Source organism: Helicoverpa armigera, chromosome 27, assembly GCF_030705265.1.
Source record: "Helicoverpa armigera isolate CAAS_96S chromosome 27, ASM3070526v1, whole genome shotgun sequence".
NCBI classification, from domain to species: Eukaryota; Metazoa; Arthropoda; class Insecta; order Lepidoptera; family Noctuidae; genus Helicoverpa; species Helicoverpa armigera.
The window spans coordinates 1,668,216-1,688,482 of record NC_087146.1 but is presented as its reverse complement, the minus strand read 5'-3'; the positions used below and the strand labels follow the sequence as shown (position 1 = coordinate 1,688,482).

Here is a 20,267-nt window from a genome sequence, read left to right as displayed (position 1 = left end):
GTTTAAACATGTCTTCCTTCACTGTTCTGTTGCTCTGCATCCAAGCTTGCTTGGTCCAGGTGAGTGAAATCAATATTCCTATTTTGGAGTATTCAAACCCAAGTGTGCTAAAGCAGAATTTCTCTTTTATGATTAAATGTTAAATAAATAAACTTAAATGATATGTTGTCCTACAGAATGTGTTCAGCCAGTGTCTCGGCGCATACGCACCTGCCACCATCATCGCCCCCGCCGCTCTCTCCGCCGCCGCTCCCTGCGGCTCCGGCCTTGGCTACGGCGCTGGTCTGGCTGGCTCCTACGGATTGGCTTCTGGTTTGGGTTATGACGGACTCGCCTACCCTGGCGCTGCCGGTTACGGCTCTGGAGTCGCCGCGTACGGCGGCGCCGGTGAAGGCAACGTGGCGGTCGCTGGTGAGCTGCCAGTCGCCGGTAACACCGCTCTGTATGGACAGGTGCCCATCATGGGCGCTGTGAGCTTCGGCGGTGCTGTCCCGGCTGCTGGTGCCGTATCTATCTCCGGCCAATGTGCTTGCGGCTGCAACACCCCCTACAACACCTACCTGTACTGAGGACAAATTACTTGTTGTCATGGGGAGTGACGTGGTTACTCTAGGAGATTTGAATAAAATATTGAACTAAACATATTGTATTTTTCTGCTTGTTCCATCATCCTAAAAATACTTCTAGGTTCTGTAGAATATAAGTTCTGTAATACGATAGTTCTCTAGAACTTTTGAATCGTAGTATTTTTACGAAACCTTGCATTTGAAACTGTTTGTCATGGAAATGAAAATCAACAAAATATTTCTAAAAACTTTATTTTTATATACTGATACTCTGCATAACAGATTAGTGTTGACCGCATCCACATCCACAACCACCGTTTCCACCGTAGGCAAAAGCAGGAGCGATGGCACCAGCACCATATCCAAGACCTTGATTACCAACAAGTCCATATCCAGCAGCAAGTCCTGAGGATGACGCAGCGCCATAGGCACCTGCACCACCATAGGCACCAGCAGGAGCGATGCTCTCAATAGCAGTAACACCGTTACCGCAGCTGTAGCTGACGGCGCCAGCACCGCCGCTTGCCAGCACGCCCTCCAAAGCCACAGCACTCACGAACGGCAGCTCACCAGCCACGGACAGAGCACCATCAAACACATTCTCTGAGTTTATGGAGAGGCCGCTGGGAGCGATGGAGGACACGCTGGAGACAGGCAGAGCTCCGCCACTGGTGGGGATTACTTCGATGGCTAGTCCACCGTAGCCTGCACTAGGGTTGTTGCCGAGTCCAGCCCCGTACCCGAGGCCGGCTCCACAAGCCAGGCCACTGCCTCCTGCAGCTAGGGCTGGGGCTCCCAGACCATAGCCTGATAGTCCTGATAAACCAGCGCCATAGTTGTTACCGGAGATGCAGTAGCTGAATGCAGACTGGAAGGGAACGATAGCATTATCAGTTAAATGTTACAATGTAAGGTAGCTTATGTAATCTGTGGCAATATTAATTTATGTTTCAAAATAATTGTCATGTTAACAAAATATCACGTCTCTATTTATTAAAAGCTGTTTATAGCAAAATTACTATCCGTAAATGGGCAAGGAATGGGAATAAGGTTAATTACGATAGTTTTGTGAAAAAATAAACCTTGTTGTGTTAAAGAGAGCTTGCAGCCAGATGCCCGAACGAAAATTTATCGATACTGGTCTTTTACAGCAAATACATTTTACACTATTGTTCCCACAACCATGTAAAAAGCAGCCTGTGTCCTTTTTCAGGCTGTGTAAATATTTAAATAGGTTTTAGTGTAAAAGCCAGGTACAATGGTTTTCACAATTAGAGTATTAGTAAAGATCTTTACCTGTGTCAAGAAAGCCTGGGCGCAGAGGATGAGGATAGCTTTGGCAGACATTGTAGTGAATGTATTAGATACTGGTTCGAATGCTAAAAACAGAATGATATTTAGCAAAACTGCAGGTGGTTTTATACTTAACACTGTTATCAAAGCTATGTTATTGCAACTGACCTATGAAATAGCAAGTACAATTTTGCGATAAATATTGCTATTTTTATTTCTAAAAACATTTAAAGTCACGTAAGTTGATAACAATATTCTAGGTCTAGAATTACTATAAAAGCTTGCAAATATTTGCAAAGAATTATTGAGTCTTCAGCTTCTCGTTGAACACAAACATCAAACATGTCTACCTTCACTGTTCTGTTGCTCTGCATCCAAGCTTGCTTGGTCCAGGTGAGTGAATTAAAACTTGTTTTTTTTTTAAATACTTATAGTACACTTGATGTTGATTACTCCTGGTGACCGACTGGCTAAAGCACCGGCATTTAATGTATAAATATACTTTCTAAGTATATTTCGGACCTCCAGAGAAAAAAAAATGCAGGATGTCTCACGAAGCATGGACCAGCATTTTTCAAGCGACTTTCGTTCAAACCCTATTAGTCGAATTCATATTATCTTACTCAAATTAGCATTATTTTTCCAGAACGTATTCAGCTACTGCTCAACCCCCGCTGGTGTCATATCTTCTGCGGCTCCTATAGCTCCTGCTTGTGGAGCAACCCTGGCCCCTGGTGCAGCCTACACTCCTTCATCCTACTCTCCCAGTTCCATCTCCTTTGGATCCTCAGCTGCCTTCTCTCCTGGTGTTTCTGCTTACGGTGGTACTGGTGAAGGCAATGTGGCTGTTGTTGGTGAGCTGCCAATTCTTGGAGAGTCCGTCATTGCTGGTCAGGTGCCCATCATGGGCGCTGTGAGCTTCGGCGGTGCTGTGCCAGCTTATGGTGGCGTGTCCATCACTGGTAACTGTGCTTGTGGATGCGGTTCCGCTTATTAATTGGCGGTTGATGTATTGTCGTGAATAAATTGTATTGATAGTATTTTTGTCTTTTAATTTATTGAGGCTAATATAGTTAATGCTAATCATGGTCAACAAATATGCACTGAAAGAGAATAGGTTACCATTCGGCTTCAAAGTTTAATTTCTTATAACTTTGAGCCCGAATTTCTAATAAGGCAACTTTCCATGAGCGTAATCATGAAGCGCAAACAAAAAGCAAGGGGCGTTTTACACACAAATGAGTTTTGAAAGTATTAATTTTTCAGTAGGCGATTTGTTTAAAAAAACTAACACCTCAACTTACTATTATATTAATTAATGATCCACTTAATCTGTATTCCAAATTCATTTGAAGTATTGACTTACATTATTTAATTCAGTGTAATATAAAAATCCAATTATATAAATTCAACAGACAGACGGATAAACACATTCTAATTAATATTAGTGACATACTCATTGGTACCTAGCACCTACAAATACTAAGAAGACAAGGCTTTTCAAACCAGTCGGCATTTGTTCGCTGGTTAACGCTATCTTATTTAAAACTGCTAAGCCGTTTTGCTTTCGTGTCCATGTGCTTTCTCTGCTCTCTTTCTACCTGTGTTACTTACTGTACTTATTCTCCTTCTGACTATCTCCTGGGTGTGTGTACAAACTGTACGTAAAGTGTGCCGTGTCATCAGTGCCGTGACACGCGCAATAAACTTTCTTGCTGTTATATTGTGCATCCTGGACTTTCATTTCTTCTCCGCTTACACGACACCCTACACACAATTCCAATCAAACTGAGGGCCGACTAAAAGTTTGCAATATGCAGGCCTCTAACCGACCGTGGACAGTATAATGGGCACCAGTAGATTAAAAACTAAGAATCTTGAATAACCATCTCATAATGTCCACTGTTAACATAGACGTTTTCTTCCAGTACAAAAAGAGCGTCTCGAGCACCAAGCTTGCAATTAAAAAGCTCTAATTAAGTTGATTAAGTTTATTAATTATTTAGGTACATCCTTCGTATAAATATGTTCGTTTATAGTGCTTGGCAAATCGTATTATAATTGATTGAAGCAGTAACCTAAACTCCATTGCACGGATAAGTGCTAGCAGATTATTAGAAGCTGTAGGTTACCGCGGGAGGTATGTATACTAGCTCCGGTTCTATAGTTTATTTCATTTTGGAGCACTTTTGACTTGCGTGGTCCTAGAACTTTATTCCTTTTACGCTTATTTTCTAAAGACAATAATTATCTTCAAAAGAGCCTAAAGTCTGAACTGGTGTCCGAATTGTAGATGCAGACAAAAGGAAGTCTCTCTCTGAATGATAATCTTGCTGTGCAAGTAAGACAGACGTGAAGGGAAAAAACAAAGACAGAAATACAGAATTTTCATATATTAAAACACAAATGAAAAATCAACATTTAACATTGTATAACAACTACTTAATCTAGTAAACTCCATTGAAACCACAACCAGGGCCAGCAAGGCCGTTGTATCCCAGACCGGGTCCAGCTAAACCGAGACCAGGGGCACCCAGACCGGGTCCGGCCAAACCAGGACCGGCTAGACCAGGTCCATAACCGATTCTACCGGGAGCTAAACCAGCGGCAGGAGCCACGGGGGCGTAAGGTCCAGCAGGAGCGACCTCGCTGACGATAGCCACGGAGCCACTGCCGCAGCCGTAGTTGATGCCGCCCGCGCCGGCAGTGGGCAGAGCGCCGTCCACAGCCACAGCGCCCAAGAACGGCAGCTCTCCGTTGACAGTGAGCGCGCCTTCGATAGCGTTCTCCGAGACGACGGTGATGCCGGTGGGCGCGATGGGGGAGTAGCTGGTGACTGCGAAGCCGCCGCCGCTGGACGGCACGAAGGAGTTGGCAGCCAGGCCGTAGCTGCCGGGGTAGCCGCTCAGCCCTGCTGGGGTGGAGCCGCACGGGAGCCTGTTGCCGGCTAGGGCGAGCTCGTCAGCTAAGGTAGTGCCGGCGATGTTGTTGCCAACACCGATGCACTGACCAGAAATGGTCTGGAAGAAAATAATAAAGGGTAAGCACATGATTATAGAACAGACAATATTTAACTACTGAAAAACTCAAAACGGGTTGCCCGGGTAACTGGGTTGAGGGGGTCAGGTAGGGCAGTCGCTCCTTGTAAACTTGTACTCAGCTACATCCGTTTAGACTGGAAGCCAACCCCAACATGCATAGTTGGGAAAAGGCTCAGAGGATGAGGATGAAAAACTCAAACAAACGATACATAAAGATATAAAAATACTTACTTGAACCATTAAAGCTGAAGCGCAAAGGACAAAGAAAGCTTTAGCGGCCATTTTGTTTCGTACTGATGATACAGAACTGAATGATTTGAAACTAAACGCTCCAACATTTTATACTAATACATTACATTATTTCTTCGCAATCGATGTTAAAGAAACTTCTGTATTACGTGACTCTGATAGTGATTAAAGGAAAAGTATTGAATAACCTGCTTATAATATTGTTGATAACAACCAATTTTGTGTTGCACTTGAAATATAATCACGTATTTTGAGCTATTGTACTGAAATGTCATAAGGATTATGTCATTTATAGCTCTATGCCTATGAACTTCGGATGGTTTCGGCAGATATAGAGAAGACTCACATTTTGTCTTCTTCTTCTCATCGAGTAAACTGTAGGTTTAATTACCTAATAATCCCTAGTGTCAGAGTGTTCTCAAATCCGCCTGACGGCCTCTGACGTAGAATTGTAACAATACCTGCTACTGAGGAGCATTTGGGGACGCCCCAGCTCGACATGCCCACTCAGGGGATACGGGGATGAATCGCATTCCGCCAATTCTGTCTTCAGTCTTTAGGTCAGTGCTAAACAACCCCAACAAAGATTATTATATGATTGAAGATTGAAAGTGTTCAAATGGGCAATCAAATATATAAAACGCAGTTCTGTCAAGATAATGAATTCCAATATCTCTCTGGGAAAGACCTTTTCCATGAATGTCGAACTCCATAATATTATCACAAGGCATTCTGGATTTGTATAGGTACTGCGTAGTTACTGTTGTAACATCACTTATACATCATTACAGTTGTAACTATGCTTTTTTCATATGTAAAGACTCACTTCTGCCAGCGTTTTTACCTAAACTTCTGCACGAACCTGTATGAAAACTAGTGGTACCCCATAGCCTTCTTCAATAAACTGGCATAAGAGAATTTCTCAAATCGGACCAGTAGTTCCCGAGATTAGCCCGTTCAAGCAAACAAGAAATTTTTCAGCTTTATTATATTATGAGTAGTAGAAGTGTACTGAGCTATTCCCTATTTCTTAATCACATGAAAATGGTAACATAATGATACCTAAATTCACCATTGTCAAATACACCATTGTCATAAATACCGTGCATCCTTTGTCTCCTTAAGTATCTATGTAATACAGTGGATTTGTTTTCTAATTACCACACAATAGCTATATTTGGGAATATTAGATTTGATAGTCACCACCATCATGTACCATCATGCACTCTTCTCAATAGAAACAGATTATAATATGAAGCTAGGTTCATCCATATGGGAAACCGGTACCTACTCAGCTGTATCGGGATAAATTGGTCCCACACTGAAATAAGAAAAGGACAGGCAGATGGTCATGGAGCTAGGTGCTTTGATCTGGAACTGTGTCCTATCGTTTTGTCAGAATTAAAATTTTATTTTCTAAACAACTCCTTAGAAGATGACACATATCATATTTTATATGAATTAGCTGGTATTACGTAAATAGCCAGCTGTGAAATTGGCCCTCAGTCATTTAACCCACTTATCATTTTAATGTTCATACATAATACATTTTAGTAGAGAAAGACATAATGTTGTCCAGTGAACAGCCTTGCAGAGTCATCGGATTATGCACTATGTCGATCAAGCATTTTTATAAAAACAAGTATCAGCATTTTTATACCTATCCAAGAGTATACGATTACGCATGTATTTTGTTTGTATTATTTTTCGCACGTTGTCATGTTTTCAGCTATTTATATTGCTTATATTCATGTTCAGTTAAGTTTAATGATTAGGCTGGGTTCGTGAGGAAATTTTTGTCTTCGATACGCCCCGTACCTGGGCATCGTCGGCACAACCCATATTTCGGTTTGGTACAAACCTATCAATCATTTTTCTAAAGACAGACATTGCTCACAATGGGTCAAAATAATCAAGGCAAAACAGGAGGGTAAATCAGGGAAAATATCAAGTTTATCAATATTTTAAAATAATTTATTAATCAATAAATAATTAGTCATTAAGTTACATTTACATTAAATACTTCGGCAATCGAATCCTTAAACCTAATACCCATAGGGTTTATTAGCAACATTGCCATACGTTGGCATTTTTACGTTGGTACTAGGAGCGCTTGACCCACGTGGGGCACAACTGCCACTAATAGTGACAGTGCCACCACAAGCCACATTGCCATTGAAAGCCACTTTGCCAGTCATTGGGACGTTGCCTTTTACATTTGTCATGCCTTTAACTGGCAACTCGCCATTCACAGCTACATCACCGTTTCCAGCACCACCATAAGTTGTAGATGGCGTGCCAGTGTTGGCATTATATTGGTTTGGCGTGCCAGCATTAACAATACGTTTGTTTGGCACGCCAGCTCCATAAACTTGATTTGGCTTGCCAGCATTTGTATACGCTTGATTATTTGGCTTCATTTGACCGTATGTGCCAATTTGTTGATTTGGTCCTATTTGTGCCATGTTAGGTCCGCCAATAGCTCCTAATTCTGGAGATATTCTGCCCATTTGTTGTCCTGGGCTACCCAGACTAGGGTTGGGTCCGTATTGTAATCCATTGTTCACTGGAGGTCCGTTGACTCGTTGTGTGAATGCATACTGAAAGAAGAAGAATGCAATTTTTAAATCGTCCCTGTTTTAATTGTCAAAATAATTTTTAATTGTGACTTTATGTAGTTATCTATTCTCAACTAAGGTTAAAAATATACGCAAAAAAAAAAAAACATACCGGCCGAATTGATAACCTCCTCCTTTTTGGGAAGTCGGTTAAAAATGGGGCTATAAGAAACTATAGTTACAGAGATAGGCCACTGCTGTCACCCAATGGACACCTAAGGATGGACTATACAGATGGGATAGGCTCCGGAAGAGACGCCTATCAATAAGGCTGGGTTTGCTCAAGACAAGATGTGGAAGACTTTGCTCAGCATTGGGACAATATAGGCTAAATATACAAAAATTAATAAATATAAAAGTCTAGTTAAATTAATACAAGATACAAACCTGGACGAAGCAACTGACTAGACAAAAGATGAGAAAAGAAGACATGACTCTAACTGTTTGAGAGAATAATCTCGAATGATAGATGTGCGTTCAAAAAATCCTTTTATAAGGCGTATATTTTGAAATAAACTTACACATTATCTTGATAAAATCAAAATTAATCAATGCTTTTCTTAGAAAGATCGATAGAGACTTGTAAAGATAAAAGACGTTCATCGTTATCGAAACGACATCTATGTAACTTTAATTAAATTATGTCTATTCTCTTAATTAGTTCTAAGATTTCTAAGTTTGTACATAGATGGAGCTAGTTTTTAAATAAGGGATAGGTAGAATATATTTGTCTTCATGTCTACAATTTGATTGTAACAAATAAAGTACTTTATACTATCATGATATCCATGGGTTCTTTGATACGATTCCTTATTCGGGCCGATGTCGCTTTGTGGGTTTTCAGACTTCCAAGAAGCAGGTTGGAGTCTTTAAATTGATGGTTATACACCCCAGTGTTTGGGAAAGCACGATAAGCCGTTCTTAACTATTGACTACTAGCAGTCATGGTAAAAATCCTACTTAAGTTGCCTTTTCAGGAGGATTTGGAAAAACTCTGACTCCGTGATTGAACCTGCAGCTCACTCGATAACAAGAAGGCCTTTTCTATACTGAAACCATGACATTACACGACAACCATCCAAGATCTTGAATTTTTACGCTCAGACTGCCTTTACATACGCCTTAGTGATATTAGAAAATATTACTATTGTAACATTATCTACCGCACGCACTATCAAAAATATTTGTAATCAATACTACGCGTTGATTATAATTATGTATATTACTAAACAGTATTGTAATTATTTAGTATAAATAGTCAAATTATTAACTGGAAAACCATTCCTAAGTTTGTTTTGAAGAAACGAACATACAAATCCAAAATGGCCGTCAAGTCTATACTTGTCCTTTGCGCTTCAGCTTGTTTTGTTAAGGTAAGTTAAACAGCTCAAAAAGTGTAGAAATGTAGTTTCTTCACAATTTGCTTTATGAAAAAAATTGACTGTGAAGAACTCGTGCCTATCCATGGCCAGACTGAGAGCAAAATAGATCTATGCTTTGCAAGAACTTCATCTTCATACCTTTGTAACTTTAGATTAATTCAGTAAAATAATTGATTGTAAAAACTTTTTCCAAAAAAATAACATCGGCTAAATTAAACTCTTTCAACCACCAAAATCGGTTTAGCCAAATGTGAGATAAAGGCTCACGAACCTATATATGCACACAGGTCATCAATAATGAAGTTTTAATTAAATTCCTATATATATTTTCAGCTGACATCAGCCCAGTGCATCGGAGCCGTGAACACCATAGCTGGCAACAACTTAGTAGCTGAAGAATTATTATCTGGCAATTTATTAGGTGGAAACCTAGCTTATGGAGGTATCCGAGCTCCTTATGGACAAGGAATAGGCTACGGCTATGCTGGAAACACCATTTCACCATCCAGTGGAGGAGGCTTTGCAGTCACTAGCTACTCGCCAATCGTTCCAAGTGGAATCACTGTTATTTCTGACAACGCTATCGAAGGTGCTTTAGCTGTCAATGGAATGATGCCTTTCTTAGGAGCCATTGCTTTAGAAGGTGCTTTACCTACTGCGGGTGCTGGTGGCATTAACTACGGCTGTGGTAGTGGTTCCGTGGCTATTGTGAGTGAAGGCGTGGCTCCTTCTGCGTTTGGTCCCGTGGCTACAGGCCCAGCTTACCCAGCTACGGGCTATGGGCTGGGTAGTGTAGGTTATGGCCCAGCCCTGGGCAATGGACTCGGTTTTGGAAGAAATGGTCTTGGATTGGGCTGTGGAGCTTTTTAATTAGTTCGTTAAGTTGTTGTTAATGTAAATATAAATAAATGTTGTTTTGTTGTAAATGTATTTTTGGATTATTATTTTTTTACTGCTAACCAAAAATGTAGAGATAAAATATAGATAGATAGATAAAGAAGTATCGAAATTGATACAGCTGTTTACGCGAAATACGATGACCAAGAGATATACAAAATAAAGAATCAGAATGAAGAATGATAAAATAATTATAAAAGACTTTAAAATTAGGTTCTTCGCTTGCAATTTAAATTTATATATTATTATTAAAATTATCGCATAAATGTGTAAGGGTCAATGATTTTTAGGTATACCTACCTACTCCATTTTCTCTTCATAGTGTGCTCTGCTGTTAATCAATTAACTTCAAGTATGCAGATTTAAATGTTTCTTAAAACAATTGTTTACTTTGTTTTGTTTCTCAAAATTCATAGTGAATAGTTTTAAGAAAACTGACGTTTTCTGTTCAGAAACAATATCAAACATCATTAAAATTTATTCAAACTTGGCTGCAAGATAGCACTTTTTGAACGTCAGGAATTTACAAAAGACAGCCACCAAAACGCCCACCCTTCATAATTATTTATTAAAAGCAGCATGAAAACTGCACGTTGCCACATTTGCTCAACAGATGGCGTTGCTCCGCATTGTGCGAAACCTACATCGCGGTATCGTTACGTTACAAGAGTTCAGTAAGGCAAACTTATAGTAAATGTATGTTATTCCTTATCAGCCAACGTCCCTATTTCCTCTTGTATGCTGGATAAAATTTTTGAAATAATCCCATGAACTCTATGGGATTATTATTATTACTTACAAGCTGTATTGACTAAAATCCTACTGTACCTACATATTTTATGATTACCATATCAGACCCGACATCATCATCATCTCCCGAGCCTGTTCCCAACTATGTTGGGGTCGGCTTCCAGTCTAACTGGATGCAGCTGAGTACCAGTGTTTTACACAGAGCGACTACCTATCTGACTTACTCAACCCAGTCACCCCGGCAATCCAGTAACCCTTGGTTAGACTAGCTGTCAGACTTACTGGCTTCTGATTACCCGTAACACCTGCCAAAGATGTTCAATGACAGCCGGGACTTACAGTTTAACGGGCCCTTCAAACACAGTTATTGGTGTCGAAAATATACATCTACTTAGTAATGACATACTAACTTAGAAAAATTGAATTGGTACTTGCCTGACCTGGAATCGAACCACTAGGCCACCACGACTTTACATGCCATTCGTTTGTGACGTATTAAATATTCTTATTAAATTATTAAGACCAGCACGATCTTAAAACTGCACGTTGCCACATTTGCTCAACAGATGGCGTTGCTCCATGTTGTGCGAAACCTACATCACGGTATGGTTACGTTACAAGAGTTCAATAAGGCAAACTTATAGTAAGATGTATTTTATTGTGAAGGACAAGTCACGCATTGGTTTACCCACCTGCTCAAAAAAAACTAATTTTTGAAATAATCCCATGGACTCTATGGGGTTATTATAATTACTTATAACCTTACAAGCGCAGTTTACTAAAATCATACGTCGTAAATGATTCAGTAGCTTATTCAGTCATGTCAAATAGCGTTCAGGAAGGCGTGTCGCGTCTGGCTGACAAAAATCCATACTGACAGCATCATCATCATCAGCTGAGTACCAGTGCTGTACAAGCAACTGCCAAGGCCGTTAAATGACAGCCGGGAACAACAGTTTAAAAGTCTCCGAAAGACAATCTTTGGTGTCCAAAATATACATCTACTTAGTAAGTACATACTGTTACTGTTACAGCCTTTTTATCGTCCCACTGCTGGGCTGCGGCTTCCTCTCACACGGAGAAGGATTGAGCATTAATCACCACGCTTGCTCAATGCGGGTTGGTGATTTCAGAGTTTATAGTCCAGGTTTCCTCAAGATGTTTTCCTTCCCCTTTTTATCAGCCATTGGCGTCTAAGATAGTCTTAGAAAGTACATACAAACTTAGAAAAGTTGCATTGGTACTTGCCTGACTTGGAATCGACCCCACATACACACATGAGAGGTTGGTTCTTTACCCACAAAGAAACCACAACTTTATGCCATTCATTTGTGACGTAATTATACCAATGAATTATACTTATTTTATAATAAAAACCAGCATAACCCCAAAATTGCACGTTGCCACATTTGCTCAACAGATGGCGTTGCTCCATGTTGTGCGAAACCTACATCGCGCTATGGTTACGTTACAAGAGTTCAATAAGGCAAACTTATAGTAAGATGTATTTTATGCAATACTTACATCAAACCCCCCCTGATTAAATTTCGGATTAAATTTTTGAAATAATCCCATGGACTCTATGGGATTATTATTATTACTTACAAGCTCTATTCACTAAAATCCTACTGTACCTAAATATTTTATGACTACTATATCAGACCCGACATCATAATCATCATCATCATCTCCCGAGCCTATTCCCAACTATGTTGGGGTCGGCTTCCAGTCTAACTGGATGCAGCTGAGTACCAGTGTTTTACACGGAGCGACTACCTATCTGACTTACTCAACCCAGTCAGCCGGGCAATCCAGTACCCCTTGGTTAGACTAGCTATCAGACTTACTGGCTTCTGATTACCCGTAACACCTGCCAAAGATGTTCAATAACAGCCGGGACCTACAGTTTAAACCTTCAAACACAGTCATTGGTGTCCAAAATATACATCTACTTAGTAATGACATACTAACTTAGAAAAATTGAATTGGTACTTGCCTGACCTGGAATCGAAGCCACACACGCATGAGAGGTTAGTTCTTTACCCACTAGGCCACCACGACTTTTTGGATTTCTTTTGTGACCTATTAATCATACTTATTTTATAATAAAAACCAGCATAACCCCAAAATTGCACGTTGCCACATTTGCTCAACAGATGGCGTTGCTCCGCATTGTGCGAAACTTACATCGCGCTATGGTTACGTTACAAGAGTTAAATAAGGCAAACTTACAGTAAATGTATTTTATTCCTTATCAGCCAACGTCCCCATTTCCTCTTGTATGCTGGATAAAATTTTTGAAATAATCCCATGGACTCTATGGGATTATTATTATTACTTACAATCTCTATTGATTAAAATCCTACTGTACCTACATTTTTAATGACTACCATATCAGACCCGACATCATCATCATCATCATCTCCCGAGCCTGTTCCCAACTATGTTGGGGTCGGCTTCCAGTCTAACTGGATGCAGCTGAGTACCAGTGTTTCACACGGAGCGACTACCTATCTGACCTCCTCAACCCAGTCACCCCGGCAATCCAGTACCCATTGGACTACTTGGTAGAATAGCTGTCAGATTTACTGGCTTCTGATTACCCGTAACACCTGCCAAAGATGTTCAATGACAGCCGGGACCTACAGTTTAACGGGCCCTTCAAACACAGTCATTGGTGTCCAAGATATACCTCTACTTAGAAAGTTCATACAAACTTAGAAAAGTTGTATTGGTACTTGCCTGACCTGGAATCGAACACACACACAAGCTTGAAAGGTTGGTTCCTTACCTACTCTCATTAGGCCACCACGTCTTTTTTGTAACGTATTAAATACCTAAATGTACTTATTTAACTTTTTAAACTAGCATAACCTCAAAACTGCACGTTGCCACATTTGCTCAACAGATGGCGTTTCGCCGCATTGTGCGAAACCTACATCGCGGTATGGTTACGTTACAAGAGGGCAATAAGGCAAACTTATAGTAAATACATTTTACCCAAAATCGTCGAAAGACAATCAGTCACACATTGGTTTACCCACCTGTTTTAAATAAAGAAATTTTTGAAATAATCCCATGGACTCTATGGGGTTATTATAAATACTTACAGCCTTACAAGAGCTGTTGGTTAGTGGGTCGTCTTATCAGTGTCGCTTCTGGCTGTCAAAAATACATACTGACAGCATCATCATCTCCTGAGCCTTTTCCCAACTATGTTGGGGTCGGCTTCATTTCTCACCCGATGCACCGATGTACCAGCTACTGAAAAATATGTTAAATGACAGCCGGGACCTACAGTTTAACGTGTCCTCCGAAAGACAAAGCTTGGTGTCCAAAACATACATCTACTTAGGAAGTACATACAAACTTAGATTTGTAATGCTAGACTTTTTACATAGAACGCATTTATAGTTGTCCAACCAGGTACCAAACAACGAATAAAACCTATGGGCTAAGAATTATCTAACTAGGTACTCTATGGTACTTAGGTACAAACTTAGAAGAGTTGCATTGGTACTTGCCTGACGTGGAATCGAACCCACGCACTCACACATAGGCACTTGAGAGGTTGGTTCTTTACCCACTAGGCCACCACGATTTGTTTGCGACGTATTCATTACTTATTTAATAATAAAAACCAGCATAACCTCAAAACTGCACGTTGCCACATTTGCTCAACAGATGGCGTTGCTCCATGTTGTGCGAAACCTACATCGCGGTATGGTTACGTTACAAGAGTTCAATAAGGCAAACTTATAGTAAGATGTATTTATTGCACATGTAGACATCAAAACCCCCCTAGCACTATGTTTTGAGGTTAGAATTTTTGAAATAATCCCATTTACTCTATGGGATTATTATTATTACATATAAGCTCTATTGACGAAAATCATAATATGTTGTAATGATTCAGAAGCTTTGTTCGAAGCTCAAATTAACCGTGGTCAAATTGACAACGGTAAAATTTTAACTTTACCGTAACGTACGAACAACCGGGCCTTATTCAGTCAAGTCAAATAGTATTCGCTTCTAGCTGACTAAACTCATATCTATACGTTATGACTACGATTTCAGACCAGACAATGAAGGCAAAGTTTATTCAAAGCCAGTCCCAATATTGTATCCGTTGATTTGCTAACAAGAGATTATCCTCAATTTTTCAAATCTGATCAGTAGTTCCTTGGATTAGTGCGTTCAAGCAAACAAACTAATGCTCAATCCTTCTCCGTGTGAGAGGAGGCCTGTGCCCAGCAGTGGGACGATAAAAAAAAAAAGGCTGTAACAGTAAGCAAACAAACAAACTCTTCAGCTTTTTGATATTAAGTATAAGTAGATAAGGATAATAGTTTAACTTATCTAAAATATATAAAAATAAGTCGGGTTTTCCTTCCTGACGTTATAACTCCAGAACGCATGCACCGATTTCTACGGTTTTGCATTCGTTGGAAAGGTCTCGGGCTCCGTGAGGTTATGTATAGCAAAGAAAATTTCAAATATAAAACAAAAAAATATATATTTATCTTTTAATCACCAAACAAAATGTAAGATAAAACGAAGCCGGCATAAGGCGAAACGGAATTCGCTGGGTTTGCTAGTATACCTTATGCAATTTCAAAAGAAAAGCATAAACTCTTTGTTTATCTTATCAACAAGAAAATGTTACCTCAAAAACTGTATTACAATTTAAATGTAATAATTACACACATTTACTTACACATAATTTGTAACATTAAGTATAATGTAATAATTTACTATAAAAAGTTCGAAAAAGTAAATTAAAATATCATTCATCCATTTGTTGTTCAGGACACAACAAGAAAACAAAAAAAAAAAAAATGGCTTTCAAGCTTTACTTTTTGGTCGCTTCAGCCCTTTTTGTAAAAGTAAGTACATAATACATACATTGTTATATTAATTTGACTATGATCTTTTCTATATAAATCTTCACTACTATTCATTTCTTCTTCTACAATTCTATATTTTTCAGCTGGCTATATCACATCTCATTTGATCTATTATGGCATTGTCAGGGTGTCATATCTCCATAAAAAAATATTCCTTCCTAAATCAATTCATCCCTTTGATTATTATTGTAGAACCTTATATCCAAGAAGTTTAGTATTGGCATGATAACTAATAAGTCATTATTTTCTTCCAGACCATTTCAGGTCAGTGCATCGGTGTTGGCAACAACATCGCCGGCACTACCTTAGCTGACGAGCTCGCCCTAGCCGGCAACAGGCTCCCGTGCGGCTCCGCCCCAGCAGGGCTGAGCGGCTACCCCGGCAGCTACGGCCTGGCTGCCAACTCCTTCGTGCCGTCCAGCGGCGGCGGCTTCGCAGTCACCAGCTACTCCCCCATCGCGCCCACCGGCATCACCGTCGTCTCGGAGAACGCTATCGAAGGCGCGCTCACTGTCAACGGAGAGCTGCCGTTCTTGGGCGCTGTGGCTGTGGACGGCGCTCTGCCCACTGCCGGCGCGGGCGGCATCAACTACGGCTGCGGCAGTGGCTCCGTGGCTATCGTCAGCGAGGTCGCTCCTGCTGGACCTTACGCCCCCGTGGCTCCTGCCGCTGGTTTAGCTCCTGGCAGAATCGGTTATGGACCTGGCCTGGCTGGACCTGGTCTTGCCGCTCCTGGTCTCGGTCTAGCCGGTCCCGGTTTGGGAATCAACAGCCTTGCTGGTCCCAGCTGTGGCTGCCAAAGCAGAATCTATTAAGTTTAATAATATTGTAAAGTTGTTAATTTTTTCGTTGGAATGTTAATTATATCGAAATTATTTAATGAAATGTTTTTTTTTCTTTTTCTTCATCACCAACCTAAACAGCCTATGGCATTTAGTCCGTCTATGTAATGTTTTTGTTGCATTGCATAAAGTTTAAATAAATAATGTTAAAAATATACCACACTGCGCTCACCGACATGCATGCCCAGCGTGGTGAGACAAATCCCTCACCGCACTGGAAGGCAGCAGTTCAGTGTGGAGTGGAGTGTTTAGCGGCTCTGGCGACAATAGGTTCAATACCTTCATATTGTATTTCCAAATACATATTAATATTATGCCAACGCAGCTGTTTAGAGCAATGACTAACTCGATTACGTAATGTGAACGAGAAAAAGCCTACGTTCAGCAGTGGTAGGCAAAAGGCGGGACGATGAAGTCTTGTGACAGTCTAAATTACTTGTATGTTTTGTCTGATCTAATCATTAGTAGTAACCATGGTATTTTCGCAAACAAAACGAGAGTTATGCCATAAAATAATCTGAATGTTCAATTAGTGAGAAACATGGTTACTAGATGGCACTGTATATGTCAATCGTAATTTGTTTATGCATGCCAGATGTATTTACCCAGATAGACATGTTTGTGGTCTACCTGGGAATGTTGTTTTTGTTTTGAGCATAACATTTTTAAGCAAAACATTTTAGACAGTGATTCTGGTGTTACGACATATTATCCTCCATATTATCCTAACGCGTTTTAGGATGGTGCTTTATCTCTACGCCGAAATTCATTCAACTCGATTCAACCCTTGTGACGTAGACAAAAACCAACAAAGTTTTCATACTAGTGATTTTGTTGCGCGTAGAATAGGCCTAGCATCTACAGAGTACAAAGTATTCACACAGTAAGTATGGTTATCGACACGAATATTGAGCTCTGACCTTCACCTGCGCAGAAGTAATTTATTGGGTTACTTTTGTGGTATGAAGTGAGGCGCGGGGGCGGGCTAAAGCGGTGATTGGCCCGCAGTGCATCGCGTCATAACCGTCACTTGGGATTGGTTCTTTGCTAATAAATTACTTCTGCGCAGATGTAGGTCAGAGCTCAAGATTTGTGCCGATAACTATAACATCTTTTAAAAGAAACTGCTGATGCTACGATCCTGAATTATTTTTAGTCGGATATTTGGATTGCTGTTAAACTAGAGGGAGAGCTTTCAACTTGTAGAAATAAGTACCTAGTAAGTGGCAGGAATCTAAACCTGATCAACAGAGTACCTACAAAGGTTTTAGTGAGTGAGAGATGGGTTGTGGTCATGAAGAGCTACAGCCTTGCCCTACTCACAGCAAGAACAATCATCCAAAGAGTTTTATCCTAACAAAAATACATCAAGACCTCGTGTGTGCTAGATGTGGAACGATACAAGGAGATAACAAAAATAAAAGTGTCAGCGATTTCATACCAGCATACTGTATGAAGCACGGGTACTCAGCTGAATCCGGTTAGACTGGAAGCCGAACCCAACATGATTGGGAAAAAGGCTCAGAGGATGGATACTGTATGAGCGACAAATTCTGAATGGCAAAGAAAGAGGTCCCGCAGACGCAGCGCTATTGTCTATGCGATAGCTCAGTAACTCCGCGGTACTTCTTTCGTGAAATGGACTATAGATTGTGTATCACGCGAAAATACTGATAGTTTGTCAATTGTTTGCAGTCTCGGGTATACGAGCCTATACGAACAGAGTAATGTCACGCGAAAATACCGGGAAATCCGCTAGTTTGAAAATAAATTGTGTAAACCTACAAACTCATTCATATCTATTTCAAAAAGCATCTAAACGACAAAATGTCACGTTCATATCGATTATCAACATTCATGATAAAATAATTAACGAAACAAAATCGATTGCTCACAATCATTTGAAATCGAATCAACTATCGAAATATTTCGAAATATAAAACTATATAAAGTTATTCTTTTGAACAATTCGCTCATTATTATAATTTTAATTTTATCAAAATGTATTGCCTAGTATTTTTATCTGTAGCTATAATTTTAGTTCAGGTATGTACCACATTTTTTATTAAAAGCTTTTCTTCGTCATCCTCCTGCTCTTATCCCAATTTTATTTGTGGTCGGCGCAGCATGTTTTATCCTTCCATACTCTTCTGTCTGCCGTCATCTCACAAGTAACATTCTTTCTAGCCATGTCCAATTTCACTCTTTTGTACTAAGGTACATACATATATTCATGATATTTAAAGCTTCATTTTTTGTATTTCTTTTCTAAATTTTATTTTTTTTATTTGTTTCAGAATACGCTTGGACAATCAATCGGATTAGGCAATGGACTTACACAAAATAGACTATCAAATGGCGTTGGACCTAATGGTCTACTGGGTAACAAACTAGCTGGAAATCTTGGACCCAATGGGTTAACTGGTAACTTTGGTCCCAACAGATTACTAGGAAACAACTTTGCTGGCAATAACTTGGCAGCAGGCAACTGTGCTGGCAACAACATTGCTGCTAATAATTTTGCGGCCAACAACTTGGCAAATACCGCAAACCTGGCCGCCAACAACCTGGCCAACGCTAATTTGGCTGCTGGAAATTTCGCTGGCTCTAACTTGGCCAACTATCAACTCAACAACAATATGGGTTTGAATAACTTGGCAGCAAACAACGGCTTGCCTGGAATACCAACTGGCAATGTTGGCTATGGTGACGTGGCTGTTGTTGGCGAGTTGCCAGTGGGTGGCAATACCGCTGTAACTGGCAATGTGCCAGTTATCGGGTATGTCACGTTTGAGGGTATTCTGCCAGCGGGAGGTCTAGTCAGTGTTGCCAGTAACTGTGGTTGCAACCAGTCGCCATATTGATTTTAATGCTTAGTTTTTGTTGGTCGTCAAGTCTATTGTAAATGAAATATGTTGATGTGAATTGCATTTAGTTATGGTTGTAATAAATGTTTTTAATTTATGAACATATTTTTTTGTTTTATCTTTACTGCACTTACATATATCTTATTTATTAACCTTTCCTTGGTTTCACCCATGTCCCGAGGGAACTACTTCCTGCACCTGGCATGAGAAGCTTTTATATGGTATTGCCTACCGCTGAGTTTCATCATTTGAAGATGCAGTCAGCAGTTTTTGCGTGAAAGCGTAACAAACATATGTAGGTACTTTCACATTTATATTATTAGGAGTGTTATTTGCTGTAATATGCAATTCTAAAATTTAATAAATAGTTACACACTTGCCTAGAAATTGAATGTAATACTTCGACTTGACTCGAACAAATCGGATCCTTACCTCTGACAAATAAAAACATATTAAAAGCCAAAGTTTATTTATTTGTTACACTTTTACGCAAATGCATAGGTATGGTTATAGGTGTACCACGGTGATAGAGAATAGAAGCGCTTTTGTGTAAATAACTACAGTTTGAAGTAAATATTCTTAAAAAGAAAGATCACTTACCTACCTACATTATTTAGTAATTACACACACAATTGCACAGTGCAGATTAAACAGTCGGCCAACAGTTGCCCGATAGTTAGTAATTTTTCTTTTTAAAGAATATCCTGATTCTGATACCGACTAAGTACCTGATCTTTGTAAAGAGCGTACTACCATTCATCTTTATACTGATTTATGAACTCAAGCACACTAATCGGTTGACTAAAAGTTTGAAATGTGCAAGTAATGTTATTCATTGAGAAAAACCATTTTTTT

The 20,267-nt window shown here is 39.9% G+C and overlaps 2 protein-coding genes across 2 annotated transcripts; both read left to right on the top strand.

Annotated features, from left to right (window-relative positions):
• Window positions 1-8: 8 nt before the first annotated feature.
• LOC110379909 (chorion class A protein Ld2/Ld41) lies at window positions 9-569 on the top strand. Its single transcript, XM_021339732.3, has 2 exons — window positions 9-59; window positions 177-569. Exons 1-2 carry the CDS (start codon window positions 9-11, stop codon window positions 567-569), a joined length of 444 nt encoding a protein of 147 aa, XP_021195407.3.
• Window positions 570-9,089: 8,520 nt separating this feature from the next.
• On the top strand, window positions 9,090-19,409 carry LOC110379895 (fibroin heavy chain). The gene is made up of 4 exons (XM_064041892.1): window positions 9,090-9,140; window positions 9,483-9,941; window positions 15,958-16,479; window positions 18,843-19,409. The coding sequence occupies exons 1-4, from the start codon at window positions 9,090-9,092 to the stop codon at window positions 19,407-19,409; spliced, it is 1,599 nt and encodes a 532-aa protein (XP_063897962.1).
• Window positions 19,410-20,267: the final 858 nt, after the last annotated feature.

Coding starts and splice junctions, on each gene's coding strand:
- LOC110379895 (XM_064041892.1), top strand. CDS start 9,090: ATGGCCGTCAAGTCTATACTTGTCCTTTGCGCTTCAGCTTGTTTTGTT. Junction 9,141..9,482: donor CTTCAGCTTGTTTTGTTAAG/GTAAGTTAAACA, acceptor ATATATTTTCAG/CTGACATCAGCCCAGTGCAT. Junction 9,942..15,957: donor CGGGCTATGGGCTGGGTAGT/GTAGGTTATGGC, acceptor ATTTTCTTCCAG/ACCATTTCAGGTCAGTGCAT.
- LOC110379909 (XM_021339732.3), top strand. CDS start 9: ATGTCTTCCTTCACTGTTCTGTTGCTCTGCATCCAAGCTTGCTTGGTC. Junction 60..176: donor TCCAAGCTTGCTTGGTCCAG/GTGAGTGAAATC, acceptor GTTGTCCTACAG/AATGTGTTCAGCCAGTGTCT.